The 17,024-nt window shown below is 40.6% G+C and overlaps 1 protein-coding gene across 17 annotated transcripts in view; it reads left to right on the top strand.

Moving 5' to 3' along the window:
* LOC121818309 (uncharacterized) overlaps positions 1-17,024 on the top strand; it is a 78,512-nt gene that overhangs the window by 29,656 nt on the left and 31,832 nt on the right. For 13 of the 17 annotated variants that reach the window (XR_009598720.1, XR_009598719.1, XR_009598717.1 and 10 more), the window contains one exon: positions 15,228-15,333. The exons of 2 other annotated variants lie outside the window; for them this stretch is intronic. Coding sequence is in view for 5 of the 15 variants with exons in the window: in XM_060407343.1 (XP_060263326.1) it covers positions 15,228-15,333 (106 nt within the window). In the remaining 10 variants the exon portion in view is untranslated. Of the gene's footprint in view, positions 1-1,802; positions 5,067-15,227; positions 15,334-17,024 lie in introns of those variants that run through there. 2 more of the 17 variants (XM_060407345.1, XM_060407344.1) reach the window with 2 other exon arrangements.

The raw sequence follows: 17,024 nt of genomic DNA, 5'->3' as shown, positions 1-17,024 counted from the left end.
CTAGGGAGCCCCTTGAGTTCTGAAGCCTTGCTTAACAGTTCTCTTCCACATGACCTTGTCATGGGTGGGAACTCCCGTGGTGGCTTCCGGCATTCATGTGTGGTTTTGTTGCATGGACAGTAGGTTCTGTTCTTCAGGGATATATGTGTACAAGGGAAGAAGATTCCCTTGCCAGTAGAGAATGTTTCCTCCCAGAGGAATCATCCCCATTCTTGGGAAAGGTCATCTTCCAGCATAATTTGACAATTTGTGTAAAATCTGGAAAAAAAAAAAGTTTACAGTCACAGCATACTTGATGTTTGGGACGTGTTGAATCTTTGTACCAAAACATATTCCCATAGGAATGTTGCTTAGACTGAAAAAACAACAACAAAAACAAAAACACACAAACAACACTGAATAGTACCAGCCATTCTCGGGCTGGGAAAGTTTGCTTTTCAGCCAGTTCTACTGGTTCCCTAAGAAATCAGTATATGCTCCATCTAATCCCAACAGCACAGAAATAGCTTATGTCATTTAGCATCTTTTACTCATACCCTAAGAGTTTATTTTCCTAGTTTTTTTTTTTACCATCCTTAATTCCATGTTATATAAAAGTTAGACTACCAACTTTTTCAAAGTAAATGGGATCTGTTTTAGACCTCCTTGATAGGAAATCTTTTTCATGACTCATTTGTGAGATGACAGTTTTATTCTGGTAGGGCAATCATTACCAATAAACTCTATTACAACAAAGGTATAGCTTTCTCCCAGTAAATGAAATCTCTACTAATGTAGAAGAAGAGAAGAAGAATCTCTACTACTGTGTATATATCTATACACAAACACACACGCGCGTGCACACACACATATGGATAATCAGTTTTAAAAGTGATCTTTAAAGAAGACACTTTTGAATATAATTTTCTCCACCTTTGGTGGTATTCACATTGAAAAGCTGCCTAAGGCCTGTACCTGTCCCTACTCCTCTTCTCAGATCCCTACATATAATTGTGATTACTCTGCTGGAGTGAATAGGAATCCATAGGACTGACAAAGAGGAAACTCTAACTTTGTGCTTTTGAGGACAAAAGCAATGCTTTAAGAGAAAGTAATGATCTCTTTAAACTCTTCAGAGTGTTCTGTGATCCATAAACTCTTCTTTACATAATTGAAAATGTCTACAGTATGGTTTTCACATCAAAGCATATGGCCGTTGGCAGATGGAAGAGTGACTAAGGTCATGAGCTCTGTAGCCCAACTGCCTGAGTGTCAGTCCTGTCTCTACCACCTACCAACTTCACAGCTTTGGCCAAACTACATAACTGCTGTGTACATTGGTTTTCCCATTGGTGAAATGAATTATAATAGTACTTAATTCATAATGTTGTTATAAATTTTAAAACATGTAAAGTGCTTAGGCCACTCCTTGACGCATAGTATGATATCAACTTTTAGTCACTATTGTAACTAAAATTAAACAATAAAGGTGAATATGGATTACCTTCATGGCAATCAAATTGACAGCAGAGGAGGTGGGGTGCAAAACCAGGTAGTCTGGCTCCAGAGTTCACGCTTTTATGTGTTAGGAATATACTGCCATCAAACTCACTGGCTTTGAAGCCTAAGATAGTAGACTATTTGTTTTAAAGAATTAATGTAAAACTCTTTAGGCATGCCCACATGCCAAGAACCAAGAACCAAATACTGAGATCTCTGACAAGGGGTAAAAGTTCTATGTTATTCCCAAGATGGGCTGCTTAGGCTTAGAGCACACCAATAATATTGATAAATATGCCTTTTTTGCTTGTTCTGATACTGCACAACTGCTTTTCCCTCAGAAGTCAAAGACTTGACCAAGAGAATCTGTACTGTTCTTATGGCCACAGCTCAAATGAAGGAGCATGAGAAGCACCCTGAAATGCCAATTGATCTCCAGTATAGCTTAGCCAAGTCCTACACAAGTATCTCAGAGCTCAGGAAAACCTGACTTGGTAGCATGGCCAAGATTCATATATAAAATGGAGATTTTTCAGAGGTGACTGCTTATGACTTTGTTCGAAACACAAGCCGTTCCAAAGCCCTGGAGCACAATCTCACGGTTCCTTCTTTGTCTCCTTTTTCAGGCAGCAATGTGTTATGTCCACATAGCAGTTTTGGTTGCAGAGTTTCTTTATCAAAAAAGTGAGATATTTCTGTTCTTAGGGATGGGGAGAACTTCAGTTAGCCCAAGGAGTTTTATCTTTGTAGCTTGCAGCTATGAATGGGATATGATTGAGCTCTGAAAAATATGCTCCCCTTTCATCTCACTCAGTGTTGAACAGAAGTTGTTCTAAAAGAAAACTGGATTGTTCATTTGCCTTCTGCTTTCATTAACAGTACACAAATAAGTTAAATAGTACAGGGCCAGGCCTGATGCTCAATGTTTGTTTCCCAAGACTGTCTCCCTGGAAGACTGCCACAGATTAAATTCTTCTCAGGGCTTATGGGAAGCTCTGGATAACATACATAACTTATTTTCCCCTGTCTGCCCCAACATTACCAACAACTGTCCATGAATTCTATCTGTACAGCCATTTTAGTATAACAGAATCTTGGTATTAAAAGGGAGTTGAGAGGACTTCCCTGCACTCCCAGTGCAGGACTCATGTTCTGTCCCTGGTCAGGGAATCAGATCCTGCATGCCGCAACTAAAGGTCTCACCTGCTACAACTAAGACCCAGTGCAGGCAAATAAAGAAAGAAATATATTTAAAACATGCTAAAAAGACAAAAAAGGGAGTTCACACATCAGCTAGATGGCCCTGTAATATGTCGTTTGTTTGTATACCCATCTCAAGAAAAATTTGGCATCCATACATGGATGAAGTGCCTTTGTGGGAGCTGTGGGATCCAGCCCCACATACCAAGGGACCTGGAGGAATTTTACCCACCCATGTATCAGGTAATGGGCAGACAGACCTGTGTGCTGTCTGTGGACCTTGCAGTGGCCTATGAGCTGGCTCCAGCCCCTGTCAGCTGCAGTCTAGGATCCCCTGGGGAACACTTGTTTTCGATAATCACCCACAGACAAGAAAGCCTTGGGGGAAGTCCAGAAGTCCAGTGGAGAAGTTATAGCATGCTATTGGGGCAAAAATTATATAAGTTTGAATGCATTGAAGAGGGTCAGAGGAATAGTTTGATTTATTCATGTCACCTTTTCCACAAGGTGGCAGAGCTCAGTGCCAAGAGAGACTTTCTCACCCTTGATTTCTAACGTAGGGAAAAGTGAGAGCATATGAAGGGGTGCTGTGTTTCCCAGCAGCACAGGATGCTCCCAAAGAGGCCCCTTTCTCTCTTGCTCTATCCAGAGTACTGAGTTGTGAGCTGAATGACGGAGGCAGGAAGAGGCTGAGGGAGCAGCAGATAGGATTCTTAGAGGTCATTACACGCAAACAGACCCTACTAACCACATCACGGACTCCATGAAAAAGCCTGCCAACACATCCCTAGAGATATTTAGCCTGTGGATCCTCCACTGGCCCACAGGCACCCCCTGTGCTCCATGTGCCTCAACCACACTCTCCTCCATCCTGTAGCTGGATCTATGTGCTTGCTGCTGAAGGCAGTGAGAGCCAGCTCTGGCAGATGGATACTGAGCATGTGCAGAAAGCCAGCCAGAGTTTGTGGGCCAGGGAGAGAACACAAGTAGCATCACCCTTGGGAAATCAAATGGGAGGCTGTTAGCACCTGCCCTGGTATCTTACATGATGGAGAAGACATATGTGCTCATGAATTCTGTCATATGTGGGAGCCAGAATCGCAGAGCAGGTGTATCCATCCAACGTCTGTGAAAGCCTCAGAATCCCTAGCAGGACAGAAGGAAAGTGTTTCTCACCCAAAATCAGTCAGTAAAATTGGATGAAGGTGGCAGCTATTTCAAATGTGAAGATAGCAATGGAAAATTTCAAGGAACATGAAAATTGAAGGAACTATGACACTACCAAAGGATCACAATAATCTTGTAGTAAGAAAAACATGGAGATCTGCAGCTTATCCAATAAAGAATTCAAAATAGCTTTTCTAAGGAAGCTCAACGAGCTACAATAAAACAAAAAATTTAGTAAAATCAGGAAAATAATACACAGACAGAATGAGTAAACAGAGATGGAAATCTCAAAACAAGAACCAAGCATTTTCTGGTGCTTATGAATACAATGAATGAAGTGAAAACTGAAATAGAGAGTATTAAACACAGAATGGATCAAGCAGAAGAAATAGTCTGAATTAAATTTTGGTCAAAGTGTATACATTTCTACCTACAAGGTGAATATGTTCTGGATAGCTAATGTATATAGTGATTATAGTGAACAAGATTGGGTTATATACTTGAAAGTTGCTAAGAAAGTAGATCTTAAATATTTTGAAATTACCGAGTCAGAGGAGAAAGAAGAAAAATGAAAAAGAGTGAAGAAAGCCTATATGATCTATGGGATGCTATCAGCAGAAATGGCTAATAGAGGGTAGAATGATATTTTTCAAGTCCTGAAAGAAAAAAATAACTGCCAACCAAGAATACTCCATCCAGCAAAGTTGTCCGAGAAATGGACAGATGAGCACTTTTCCAGGCAAACAAAAGTTGAGGGAGTCCATCACCACTAGACCTGTCTTCCAAGAAATGCTGAGAAAAGTTCTTCAACTTGAAATGAAAGGATGCTAATTAGTATTATGGAAACATGAAATGGATCCATATGGATGGATGAAGAAGACAAGGCACATGTCGTCAATGGAAAGAAGGGAATCCTACCATTTGTGACAACACAGCTGGACCTTGAGGATATCATGCTAAGTGAAATAAGTTCGAGAAAGACAAATACTGTGTGATCTCACTGATATGTGGACTCTTAAAAAGCCAAACTTGTAGCTGCAGAAAGTAGAATGGCGGTAGCCAGAGGGATGGCAAAAATAGGGTGATTTTGGTCAAAGGGTACAAATTTGTACTTACAAGATGAATGTGTCCTGGATATCTAATGTGTATAGTGATTATAGTGAGCAAGATTGTGTTATATACGTGAAAGTTCCGAAGAAAGTAAATCTTAAATATTTTCACTCTGTCTGAAAAGGTCATTATGTGTGGTGATGAACTTTAATGTGGTAATCATTTTGCAATATCTGCATGTATCCAATCAACACATACACCTTAAACTTAACATAGTTTTCAATATCAATTGTGTCTCAATAGAGCTGGGGCTGGTTGCAGGGGTGGGAGGGGGCCACAAATGGAATCATGGTCTTAAAGGGCTTGGGATTTGGCCAGTCTAATTCAGGAATCTGCCTGAAAGCTTCTCTTTCCGAAACTAGTATTGTTGACTACTGTAACAACTACTTAAATAGTGAAACAGTTGACTTAGGAGAATAGATACACATATATGTATGGCTGAGCCCTTTGCTGTCTACCTGAAACTGTCACCACATTGTTATTCAGCCCTATTCCAATACAAAATTAAAAGTTTTTTAAAAAGTTGATTGCCATTGGGCACTGCAAAGAAACCTCCCACTGTCTATCATAATTGCCAAATTATTGGGTTGGCCAAAAGCTTCATTTGGGTTTTTTGTATAATATCATATGGAAAACCCTGAAAGAACTTTTTGGCCAATCCAGTATTTCCTTGAAGGCAGTCAAATGAGTGACATTACTGCAAAATGAAACCATCTTGTGGGAGTCACATTAGTGTGGTTTTGACTACGAGAAAACTACCTTGTTTTACTTTTTAATTCTGGAATTTCTACAGTTAGCTATATATTTTTTTCCCGAAGAAAATAGCATGACTAAAATGATGCATTTTACTTGTATTTAAATTTCACACTTTGGGACTAAATTTCTTTTCAACAATGATATGTTTCAAATTGGTATCCTCTAGTATTTTCTTTTTAGTTCATATGTGGTTTTAAAATGGAGAAGTAGATTAATTATCAAAAGCAGGCCTCATTTGAGGTTTTTTTTTTTCCAACATCACTAGTATGCCTGTGAAATTGCCATAAAAACAAGTATTGAAATTGCACACCTGCAGTTACAAATAAAGTAACAAATATGAGACCCCTAAACACAGTACCTAATAAAGATTTAGGTGTGTCTTTCAGATATATCAGGTTAATATTATGTCATCTTTTCAGTTATTAGAAATTTGAAATGAGTTTTATGTCTACTAAGAATAAACCTATACCTGTTAGATACTGAAAATAGTTAAATATAATAAGGTATTTCCTCAGAATTTTTTCACAAGTGTAAAGACCTTAAAACAAAGCAAAAATGAAGAATTATTTATCTCCATTATCAGTACTTAAGCTTTTAGAATTATAATTATAGTATTGAAGAAAAGAGCAAATATATATAAATATTGCTGTGAGATTGTTTTGGACATTGGCTTGAGGCAGACAGCCTGAACACCAAACAATGTGACATATTTCAATAAGTGAAACAGTGCTTTTAAACTAATCATTTAAATATTTATTTCACAGTACTTTCAGGGTTTTTTGGGTTTTTTTGTTCTTCTTTTTCTCTCTCTTTTTTTTTTTTTAAAGAATTTATCCTTCATAGAAATCAAAGAGCCCTTCTCTGAGTAGGAAAAAATGATATTTTGCATTTTAACAAAAAGTAAAGTTAAATTTAGGACAAGATTACATATGTATTTATAGGTGCTATCTATTTTTAAGCCTGGAAAATTCTACTCACTGAAACTAGAAACTCTTACTCTGAAATGGTGGCATTAGTAAAATCCTTTAGAGTTTCCTTCCCTTAGCCTCAATCATTCCAATGATCCAAAACACCTGATTTTGCTAATTTGGTGATTAAGGTGTGATAGTTATGACAAGGTAAACCACTAATGGTTGTTTGAGGAGGCCTTACAAATAGTTATGAAGAGAAGAGAAGTGAAAAGCAAATGAAAAAAGGAATAATATACCCATTTGAATGCAGAGTTCCAAAGAACAGCAAGGAGAGATAAGAAAGCCTTTGTCAGTGACCAGTGCAAAGAAATAGAGGAAACCAATAGACTGGGAAAGTGTAGAGATGTCTTCAAGAAAATTAGAGACACCAAGGGAATATTTCCTGCAAAGAGGGGCTCAATAAAGGGCAGAAATGGTATGGCTGAAACAGAAGCAAAAAATATTAAGAAGAGATGGCAAGAATACACAGAAAAACTATACAAAAAAGATCTTCATGACCCAGATAACCACGATGGTGTGGTCACTTACCTAGAGCCAGACATTGTGAAATGCAAAGTCAAGTGGCCTTCAGAAGCATCACTAAGAACAAAGGTAGTGGAGGTGATGGAATTCCAGTTGAGCTATTACAAAACCTAAAAGATGATGCTGTGAAAGTGCTGCACTCAATATGCCAGCAAATTTGGAAAACTTGGCAGTGGCCACAGGCCTGGAAAAGGTCGGATTTCATTCCAATTCCAAAGAAGGGCAATGCCAAGAATGCTCAAACTACCACACAAATGCACTCATCTCACATGCTAGTAAAGTAATGCTCAAAATTCTCCAAGCCAGGCGTCAGAAATATGTGAACCGTGAACTTCCAGATGTTCAAGCTGGTTTTAGAAAAGGTAGAGGAACCAGAGATGAAATTGCCAACATCTGTTGGATCATTAAAAAAGCAAGAGCATTCCAGAAAAACATCTGTTTCTGCTTTATTGACTATGCCAAAGCCTTTGACTGTGTGGATCACAATAAACAGTGGAAAATTGTGAAAGAGATGGGAATACCAGACCACCTGACCTGCCTCCCGAGAAATCTGTATGCAGATCAAGAAGCAACAATTAGAACTGGACATGGAGCAACAGATAGGTTCCAAATAGGAAAAGGAGTACATCAAGGCTGTATATTGTCACCCTGCTTATTTAACTTATATGCCGAGTACATCATGTGAAATGCTGGACTTGATGAAGCACAAGCTGGAATCAAGATTATTGGGAGAAATATCAATAACATCAGATATGCAGATGACACCACCCTTATGGCAGAAAGTGAAGAGGAGCTAAAAAGCCTCTTGATGAAAGTGAAAGAGGAGAGTGAAAAAGTTGGCTTAAATCTCAACATTCAGAAAACTAAGATCATGGCATCTAGTCCCACCACTTAACGGCAAATAGATGGGAAAACCGTGGAAACAGTGACAGACTTTAATTTTGGGGCTCCAAAACCACTGCAGATGGTGACTGCAGCCATGAAATTAAAAGACACTCACTGGCTCCTTGGAAGAAATGCTATGACCAACCTAGACACGATATTAAAAAGCAGAGACGTAACTTTGCCAACAAAGTTCCATCTAGTCAAACCCTTGGTTTTTCCAATAGTCATGTATGGATGTTAGAGTTGGACTATAAAGAAAGCTGAGTGCCAACGAATAGATGCTTTTGAACTGTGGTGATGGAGAAGACTCTTGAGAGTCCCTTGGACTGCAAGGAGATCCTACCAGTCCATCCTAAAGGAAATGGGTCATGATATTCATTGGAAGGACTGATGCTGAAGCTGAAACTCCAATACTTTGGCCCCCTGATGCGAAGAACTGACTCATTGAAAAAGACCCTGATGCTGGGAGGGATTGAGGGTGGGAAGAGAAGGGGATGACAGAGAATGAGATGGTTGAATGGCATCACCGACTCGATGGACATGAGTCTAAGTAAGCTCCAGGAGTTGGTGATGGACAGTGAGGCCAGGTGTACTGCAGTCCATGGGGTCACAAAGAGTCGGACATGACTGAGCAACTGAACTGAACTGAACTGAAACCACTAATGTTAAAACACAAGTTAAACTCTTAATCTGTTCCCTGTCTTCCAGTCTGAGAAATCCATAACCTAGGTTGAGTTCAGTTCAGTTGCTCAGTCATGTCCGACTCTTTGCGACCCCATGAATCGCAGCACGCCAGGCCTCCCTGTCCATCACCATCTCCCGGAGTCACTTAGACTCACGTCCATCGAGTCACTGATGCCATCCAGCCATCTCATCCTGGTTCGCCCCCTTCTCCTGCCCCCAATCCCTCCCAGCATCAGAGTCTTTTCCAATGAGTCAACTCTTCGCATGAGGTGGCCAAAGTACTGGAGTTTCAGCTTTAAATCATTCCTTCCAAAGAAATCCCAGGGCTGATCTCCTTCAGAATGGACTGGTTGGATCTCCTGCAGTCCTAGGGACTCTCAAGAGTCTTCTCCAACACCACAGTTCAAAAGCATCAATTCTTTGGCGCTCAGCCTTCTTCACAGTGCAACTCTCACATCCATACATGACCACAGGAAAAAACATAGCCTTGACTAGACGGACCTTAGTCGACAAAGTAACGTCCCTGCTCTTGAATATGCTATCTAAGTTGGTCATAACTATTCTTCTAAGGAGTAAGCATCTTTTAATTTCATGGCTGCAGTCACCATCTGCAGGGATTTTGGAGCCCAAAAAAATAAAGTCTGACACTGTTTCCACTGTTTCCCCCTCTATATCCCATGAAGTGATGGGACCAGATGCCATGATCTTCGTTTTCTGAATGTTGAGCTTTAGGCCAACATTTTCACTCTACACTTTCACTTTCATCAAGAGGCTTTTTAGTTCCTCTTCACTTTCTGCCATAAGGGTGGTGTCATCTGCATATCTGAGGTTATTGACATTTCTCCCAGCAATCTTGATTCCAGCTTGTGTTTCTTCCAGTCCAGCGTTTCTCATGATGTACTCTGCATAGAAGTTAAATAAGCAGGGTGACAATATACAGCCTTGATGTACTCCTTTTCCTATTTGGAACCAGTCTGTTGTTCCATGTCCAGTTCTAACTGTTGCTTCCTGACCTGCATACAGATTTCTCAAGAGACACGTCAGGTGGTCTGGTATTCCCATCTCTTTCAAAGTTTTCCACAGTTGATTGTGATCCACACAGTCAAAGGCTTTGGCATAGTCAATAAAGCAGAAGTCAATGTTTTTCTGGAACTCTCTTGCTTTTTGCATGATCTAGCAGATGTTGCCAATTTGATCTCTGGTTCCTCTGCCTTTTCTGAAACCAGCTTGAACATCAGGGAGTTCGTGGTTCACGTATTGCTGAAGCCTGGCTTGGAGAATTTTGAGCATTATTTTACTAGCATGTGAGATGAGTGCAACTGTGTGGTAGTTTGAGCATTCTTTGGCATTGCCTTTCTTTGGAACTGCAATGAAAACTGACCTTTTCCAGTCCTGTGGCCACTTCTGAGTTTTCCAAATTTGCTGGCATATTGAGTGCAGCACTTTCACAGCATCATCTTTCAGGATTTGAAACAGCTCAACTGGAAATCCATCACCTCCACTAGCTTTGTTCATAGTGATGCTTTCCAAGGCCCACTTGACTTCACATTCCAAGATGTCTGGCTCTAGATTAGTCATCACACCATCATGATTATCTGGGTTGTGAAGATCTTTTTGTACAGTTCTTCCATGTATTCTTGCCACCTCTTCTTAATACCTTCGGCTTCTGTTAGGTCCAGACCCTTTCTGTCCTTTATCGAGCCCATCTTTGCATGAATTGTTCCCTTGGTATCTCTATTTTTCTTGAAGAGATCTCTAGTCTTTCCTATTCTGTTGTTTTCCTCTCTTTCTTTGCATTGATCACTGAAGAAGGCTTTCTTATCTCTTATTACTATTCTCTGGAACCCTGCATTCAGATCCTTATATCTTTCGTTTTTGCTTTGCTTTTTGCCTCTCTTCTTTTCACAGCTATTTGTAAGGCCTCCCCAGACAGCCATTTTGATTCTTTGCATTTCTTTTCCATAGGGATGGTCTTGATCCCTGTCTCCTGTACAATGTCACGAACTTCATTCCAAAGTTCAACAGGCACTATATCTATCAGATCTAGACCCTTAAATCTATTTCTCACTTCCAGTGTATAATCATATGGGATTTGATTTAGGTCATACCTGAATGGTCTAGCGGTTTTCCCTACTTTCTTCAATTTGAGTCTGAATTTGGTAAGACCTGGATATTCACAGAGTAAATAAAAGTACATTTGAGTGCAGGACTGAAAGAAAAATTTCCATTTACACTTAAGCTTATTTATCAAATATAATAGAGCAATTGTAAAACCCTTTGCTTTCTATCAAATATCCTTTTATGATTAAGACAAAATCTGATTAAGACAAAATATGTCAAAATCTGACAAATCAATTGCCAGAATTTTTCAGTTTTCTCAAGTTCTATGCCATTTCTGCTGAAGTTATCATAAAGCTTTATTTTCATCAAGATGGAATGAAACGCTACAGCTGGCACATTGGAGACAGATGTTCTCCTGTTTAGAGTTTATAAGAAAAAAAACTAGTTTGTGCCATTGGGTGGTGGGCTGAGTGAGCAAAGGCCTGGTCTCTGGGCATCCCGAGGGGACCCCAGAACAGCAGAGCATGGCCACTTCTGGATCCTGCTTCTCAGGCTTCAGGCGCTGAACTGAAAGGCAAGGTGGGGAGAGATGCGCAACGCTCCCTTCCTCACCCCCACCCACAGACTTCTTTCAGCCAAAGCTCTGGATCTTTGTACCAGAGATCTCAGGGATCTCATTTTCTTCCCTTTTCCTAAGTTACCTCTAAGCGGTGATAGGAGGTGTTAGTTACTCCCAGTCCCCAAAATACATGATCAAAAAACGGATCTGAATTTCCTTGCTTCTACTTTGTCTGCAAACCTCAACATGTTCGAGGTGTCATTCTCTGGAGACTAGACTCCTGTACCTCTTCCTCTTGTGTTCCTGAGACAGTGCACAGCTGTTTCCCCCAGGGTAGATGAGAATCAAGTGTGCATTCTTCCACCACCACAGAGCCTCCGAGATTCAGCAAAGCTTCAGGCCTGTAGAGCTCCTCCATCACCCCAGGAAAAGGAATCTCCTTTCTCATAGGGTCTGTTCTTGTCATGCCTTATAGGGTAATGTTGGTCCCTTTCCCAAGTCTCTATACCCAGGATCTGACAGCTTCCGTTCTGCATAGCTTTTCCTTTCCTCAGTTCCTTCCCAGTTACAGCCTTTCCCCTTTAGCCCTCCACCTGGGGCTCTTATGTGCTAATCCTCTTCTAACTAGCAGTCTTATTTTAGCAAGGGTAGCTTTCCCACCCTTCAAACTCTCCTCCACTTTGTTCACGAGACCATTCATGCTCAAGGTAGTGGTCTAGTTGGACAGTTTACATCTTGCTTGCCCTAGGATAACATCAGGAAAACAGAAGCCACAGCTCTGAAGGGCAGAATCAGGAATCCAGGTCACCTACCAGAAAGATTTAAAGCAGACTCTTCAAGACCATGTGACATAATGCTACATAGGGCTACAGAAGAGCTGTCACACACATTTACACTGGCCTAAATTTAGTAACTTGTTTCATCTGAAACAAGACTAAAGGGAATCAAAGTTTTCCCCAAGCATTTTGAAGACCCACAAAAAAGTCCTCTTATCATTGGATAGTTTTGTGGGTGTATATATATATATTCATGTATATAGATATATATATGAATATGTGTGTGTGTGTGTGTGTGTGTGTGCGCGCACGTGTGTGTGTTGGGATCGAACCCAGGTCTCCTGCATAACAGGCAGATTGTTTTCCAGCTGAGCGGCAAGGGCAGTATGTATATATATATATCTGTATATATATACACACAGGCGATGATCTCTAATTGGAGATGCATCATCAGGCGTAGGAATCAAGATAATGCCCTTAGCAAGAAGAATGGATTGCAGTAACTCTTAACCTGTTTGTTTCTGAGAGGAACCATAATTTACCCTCCCTCTACTTGAGATACACACCAAAAGACTCTTTCCCAAAATGCTTTGGCCCCATTTTGTCCTCTCCTAAATCCCAGGCTTTTCAAGAACCCTTGGATGTGGGAATCTTTTAGAATAAACTATCCTCAGAGTAGACAGAATTTTTCCCCCAGTCATGGATGTAGCTGCCTGAGACCCCAGTAGGTTGACTCCTTTCTTTGTTAAGGACTATATTCTTTATGTGTTCACTCAAGTTTTGGGCCCTTATCCTTAACTGCCTACCTCTTCACTTTATAAAGGTAATCAAGTGGGATATTTTCTTCTAAATTTCAAAAAGTTCTCTCAGTGCACTACTACTCAATGAGTGTCCCATAGACCAAGACATGATGCATGATCACAATGCTGAGAAATCTCCGTATGAGGTTTGGCTTTCTTAAAGCTTCCTTCTTCCTTCTCCAGCCTCTAACACCAGGAAGCTTACCAAATATTTAGTCGCGAGAACATCATCATTTCTAAGCATCACTATTAGATTGTAGAACAGTAGATGGCAAAAGCTGTTTGTCCCCTTTGCGACCAGTGATTTTCTACTGACTAGCAGCTTCTGTTATAAGGAGACTGAATTTTCCTTGAAAGTGACAACCCACTAATATAGGGGTAAATGCAACCACAGCAAGAGTGTTGGGACATGTTCCTAAGTGCAAAATCTGTAGGGCAACCATGTGGCCTTCTATCCCCAGACTCTTGTTTGATGGTAACAGTTTGGTCCACAATCCTACAGCAATAGTTTTCAGCTGGGGCTCACTACTTACCCTCCCAGTGGGCCAACAGCAGTCACTATACCAACTGCTAGCAACTATTTAATTTTATCTTCAGAAACCTAGTTTACTAATTGGTAGCTTTGGTAAAACAAATTTATTAAACACTTGTTGTATGTTAGGTACCGCTCCAAACACTTTACATTTCATTGAGTTCTTATAAGTAGTTCTTAAAAGTCATCTGTTTTACAGATACAGTCCTAGAGAGAGAAACATGTCTAAAATCACACAGTTAATGATAAAACTGGGTCTGTCTAAGTTCAAAAGCTCTGGTTCTTCCAGTGCCCCATCCTGTTTCTCTGAGGATGCCTCATCCCTGGCATCTGTTTTATTTCCTTTCTCTCTTTACAAGCCCCAGGGCGCTTTTCCAATTCTCCAGTAAAACTAGGAACTAGAGATGATTACAAAAGCTCATTCAATGTTTACCTGAAAAGTACATGCCCTCTTTGTTTAGGTGACAGAAGATAAACATACACAGGATCAAAGTGTTAATAATTTTTAGACTATATTCAGTTCAGTTCAGTCGCTCAGTCATGTCCGACTCTTTGCGACCCCATGAACCGCAACCCGCCAGGCCTCCCTGTCCATCACCAACTCCCGGAGTTACCCAAACTCATGTCCATTGAGTCGGTGATGCCATCTAACCATCTCATCCTCTGTTGTCCCCTTCTCCTGCCTTCAGTCTTTTGCAACATCAGGTTCTTTTCAAATGAGTCAGCTCTTCGCATCAGGTGGCCAGAGTATTGGAGTTTCCAGGTTCAACATCAGTCCTTCCAATGAACACCCAGGACTGATCTCCTTTAGGATGGACTGGTTGGATCTCCTTGCAGTCCAGGGGACTCTCAAGAGTCTTCTCTAACACCCAGTTGAAAAGCATCAATTCTTCTGCACTCAGCTTTCTTTATAGTCCAACTCTCACATCCATACATGACTACTAGACAAACCATAGCATTGATTAGATGGACCTTTGTTGACAAAGTAATGTCTCTGCTTTTTAATAGGGTGTCTAGGTTGGTCATAACTCTCCTTCCAAGGAGTAAGCATCTTTTAATTTCATGGCTGCAATCACCATCTGCAGTAATTTTGGAGTCCCCAAAATAAAGTCAGCCACTGTTTCCCATCTATTTGCCATGAGGTGATGGGACCAGGTGCCATCCCAGCAATCTTGCTTCCAGCTTGTGCTTCCTCCAGTCCAGAGTTTCTCATGATGTCAGCCGGGTGACTATATACAGTCTTGGCGTACTCCTTTTCCTATTTGGAACTAGTCTGTTGTTCCATGTCCAGTTCTAACTGTTGCTTCCTGACTTGCATACAGGTTTCTCAAGAGGCAGGTCAGGTGGTCTGGTATTCCCATCTCTTGAAGAATTTTCCACAGTTTATTGTGATCCACACAGTCAAAGGCTCTGGCATAGTCAATAAATAGATCATGTCAGGAAACTTTTACTATACCAAGCATTGCAGATGAGGGATAGTCAGAGAATGAAACTTATTTGTAAGTACCTTGAGCTCATCATTTGGGGAAAAGATTGGTAGGATATTAGTAGATAGATATAATTGGTTTAAAAGTTTTTTTAATAACAGAAAATTGCACTTATGACTTTGTTCCTTCCCAAAAGTATGTGTTTATTTTTTAAGATAGGTAATCCATGTAAGTCTGTCTTTCATTTACAAAACACTTTTAAAAAGTAAATTTGCTTCACTGCTTTTTATTTACACAGAATTATTCCCTAATGGATGTTCAGCCTTCAAGAAAATTACTCCCAACAAAGATGAAGAAGGAGCAATGAAGGAGGATGCTGGAATGATGGATGTCCGTAAAATGAAGTAAGACTTCAGGGCCTGCATTGTCAGTTAGATAAATGTAACTTCTTTAAAATATTTACATTAAGAAATTATTACAGCTAACTCAATTTGAAAGGTAACTAAGGGTCGATGGGACTTCCTTAGTGGCTCACACGATAAAGTGTCTGTCTACAACGCAGGAGACCAGGGTTCGATCCCTGAGTTGGGAAGATCCCCTGGAGAAGGAAATGGCAGTTCACTCCAGTACTATTGCCTGGAAAATCCCATGGACAGAGGAGCCTGGAGGGCTACAGTCCATGGGGTCTCAAACCATCGGACACGACTGAGCGACTTTGCCAAACTTTGCCAAGGGTTGATGAACTATAAGGATTAAAACTACCCAGGGATCAGATGTCCGTTTTTGGAATGTGGAGCCCTATCTCTGCAACGGTTCTTTCTGTCTGGTTTTAGAAATGTACCATGTATCATCATCCAATCACCTTCCCAGTAACCAGATCACAAGTACCATACTTTGAAGACATCTCCATAAAAAATAGACTTAACAGTGTAACAGCTGAAGAGAGGAGGCTTCCAGGTGTTTTAAAGATGGAAAATTTCTGCTCTGAGCTTCATATGGATAGTAAACACCTGAAGTTGTCACTCGCTCAATAAGGCTTTGGACTTGGTGATAGAAGAGGTATAAAATAATTAGATATGGCTGATCCCTGACCTCCAGGTCTACCTAAAGAGACAACCCCCCTACACAAAATGGAGAAAAGCAAGACAGTGCCATTTGAATAATACAGACAATATGCAGAGTCAAAGGTGAGAGATAGCTTTGGGCTGAGGAGAGTTAGGACTAGAGAGAGGTTTAAAGAACGAGGATACCCTGAAGTTGTTTCAGCAGCAGCGGAGAATAGCTGGGATAAAAGGGAAGAGGTGGGAAAGGGTAAGGCGTATTTTAGGGGGCAGAGTAAATGGATCATTTTGGCTAAGCCATTGGGTTCTCATAGGAAAGAGCAGTAGTGGAGGTCTGAATTGGAGAAACTTTGAATGTCTGGACTTTATTGATTAGAATGTTGAATTGCTGTCAAAGGTTTTTGAGCAGAATAATAATAAGATGAAATGAAGCAGGAGGAAAGGTTAAATTGGTGGTAATGTGGGAAATGTATTGGAGGTCGATGGATGGCGGCTGGGGGCAGAGGCTGGAATGTGGCCTGCCCTAAGTGTCCAGGTGTGAAGCAGCCAGGCCTAAACCCAGCTTGTGACAGGTTCAGGGACCGCTGAGGAAAAGAGGAAGACTTGCTGGCTATATAGGAGAGGAGTCAAAAGCAGCACTGAGATTTCAGGTTTGGATATTTATAGAGAAATGATGGATGGATGATTTTACAGGGAAGGTGGTGAATTCCATGTTTGATGAGTGTTCAATCTGAAGTATCAGTAGAAGGTTATTGAAATGGAAACAACATCAGGTCATTAGACATTAAGAACTGAATCTAAAGAGAGAGATCAGGGTTGCAGAGCTGCATCTGGAAGTCATAGCTGTGTGAGAAGCAAAGCACACTGATAATGGGAGATAATATAGCAAGTGAAGACCAGAGAACCAAGAACTGAATCACAGTGACGTTCACATTTAAGGAATGTGAAGACCAAGCAAAGAAACAACAAAAGGAGGTGACTGAAGTGCTTGCAGGCCCACATAAATGAATTTTTTTAAGGTAGCATTAAGAAAC

Source organism: Ovis aries, chromosome X (assembly GCF_016772045.2).
Source record: "Ovis aries strain OAR_USU_Benz2616 breed Rambouillet chromosome X, ARS-UI_Ramb_v3.0, whole genome shotgun sequence".
Lineage (NCBI taxonomy): Eukaryota > Metazoa > Chordata > Mammalia > Artiodactyla > Bovidae > Ovis > Ovis aries.
The sequence above is the reverse complement of the archived record's forward strand: the minus strand, read 5'-3'. Positions and strand labels throughout refer to the sequence as shown.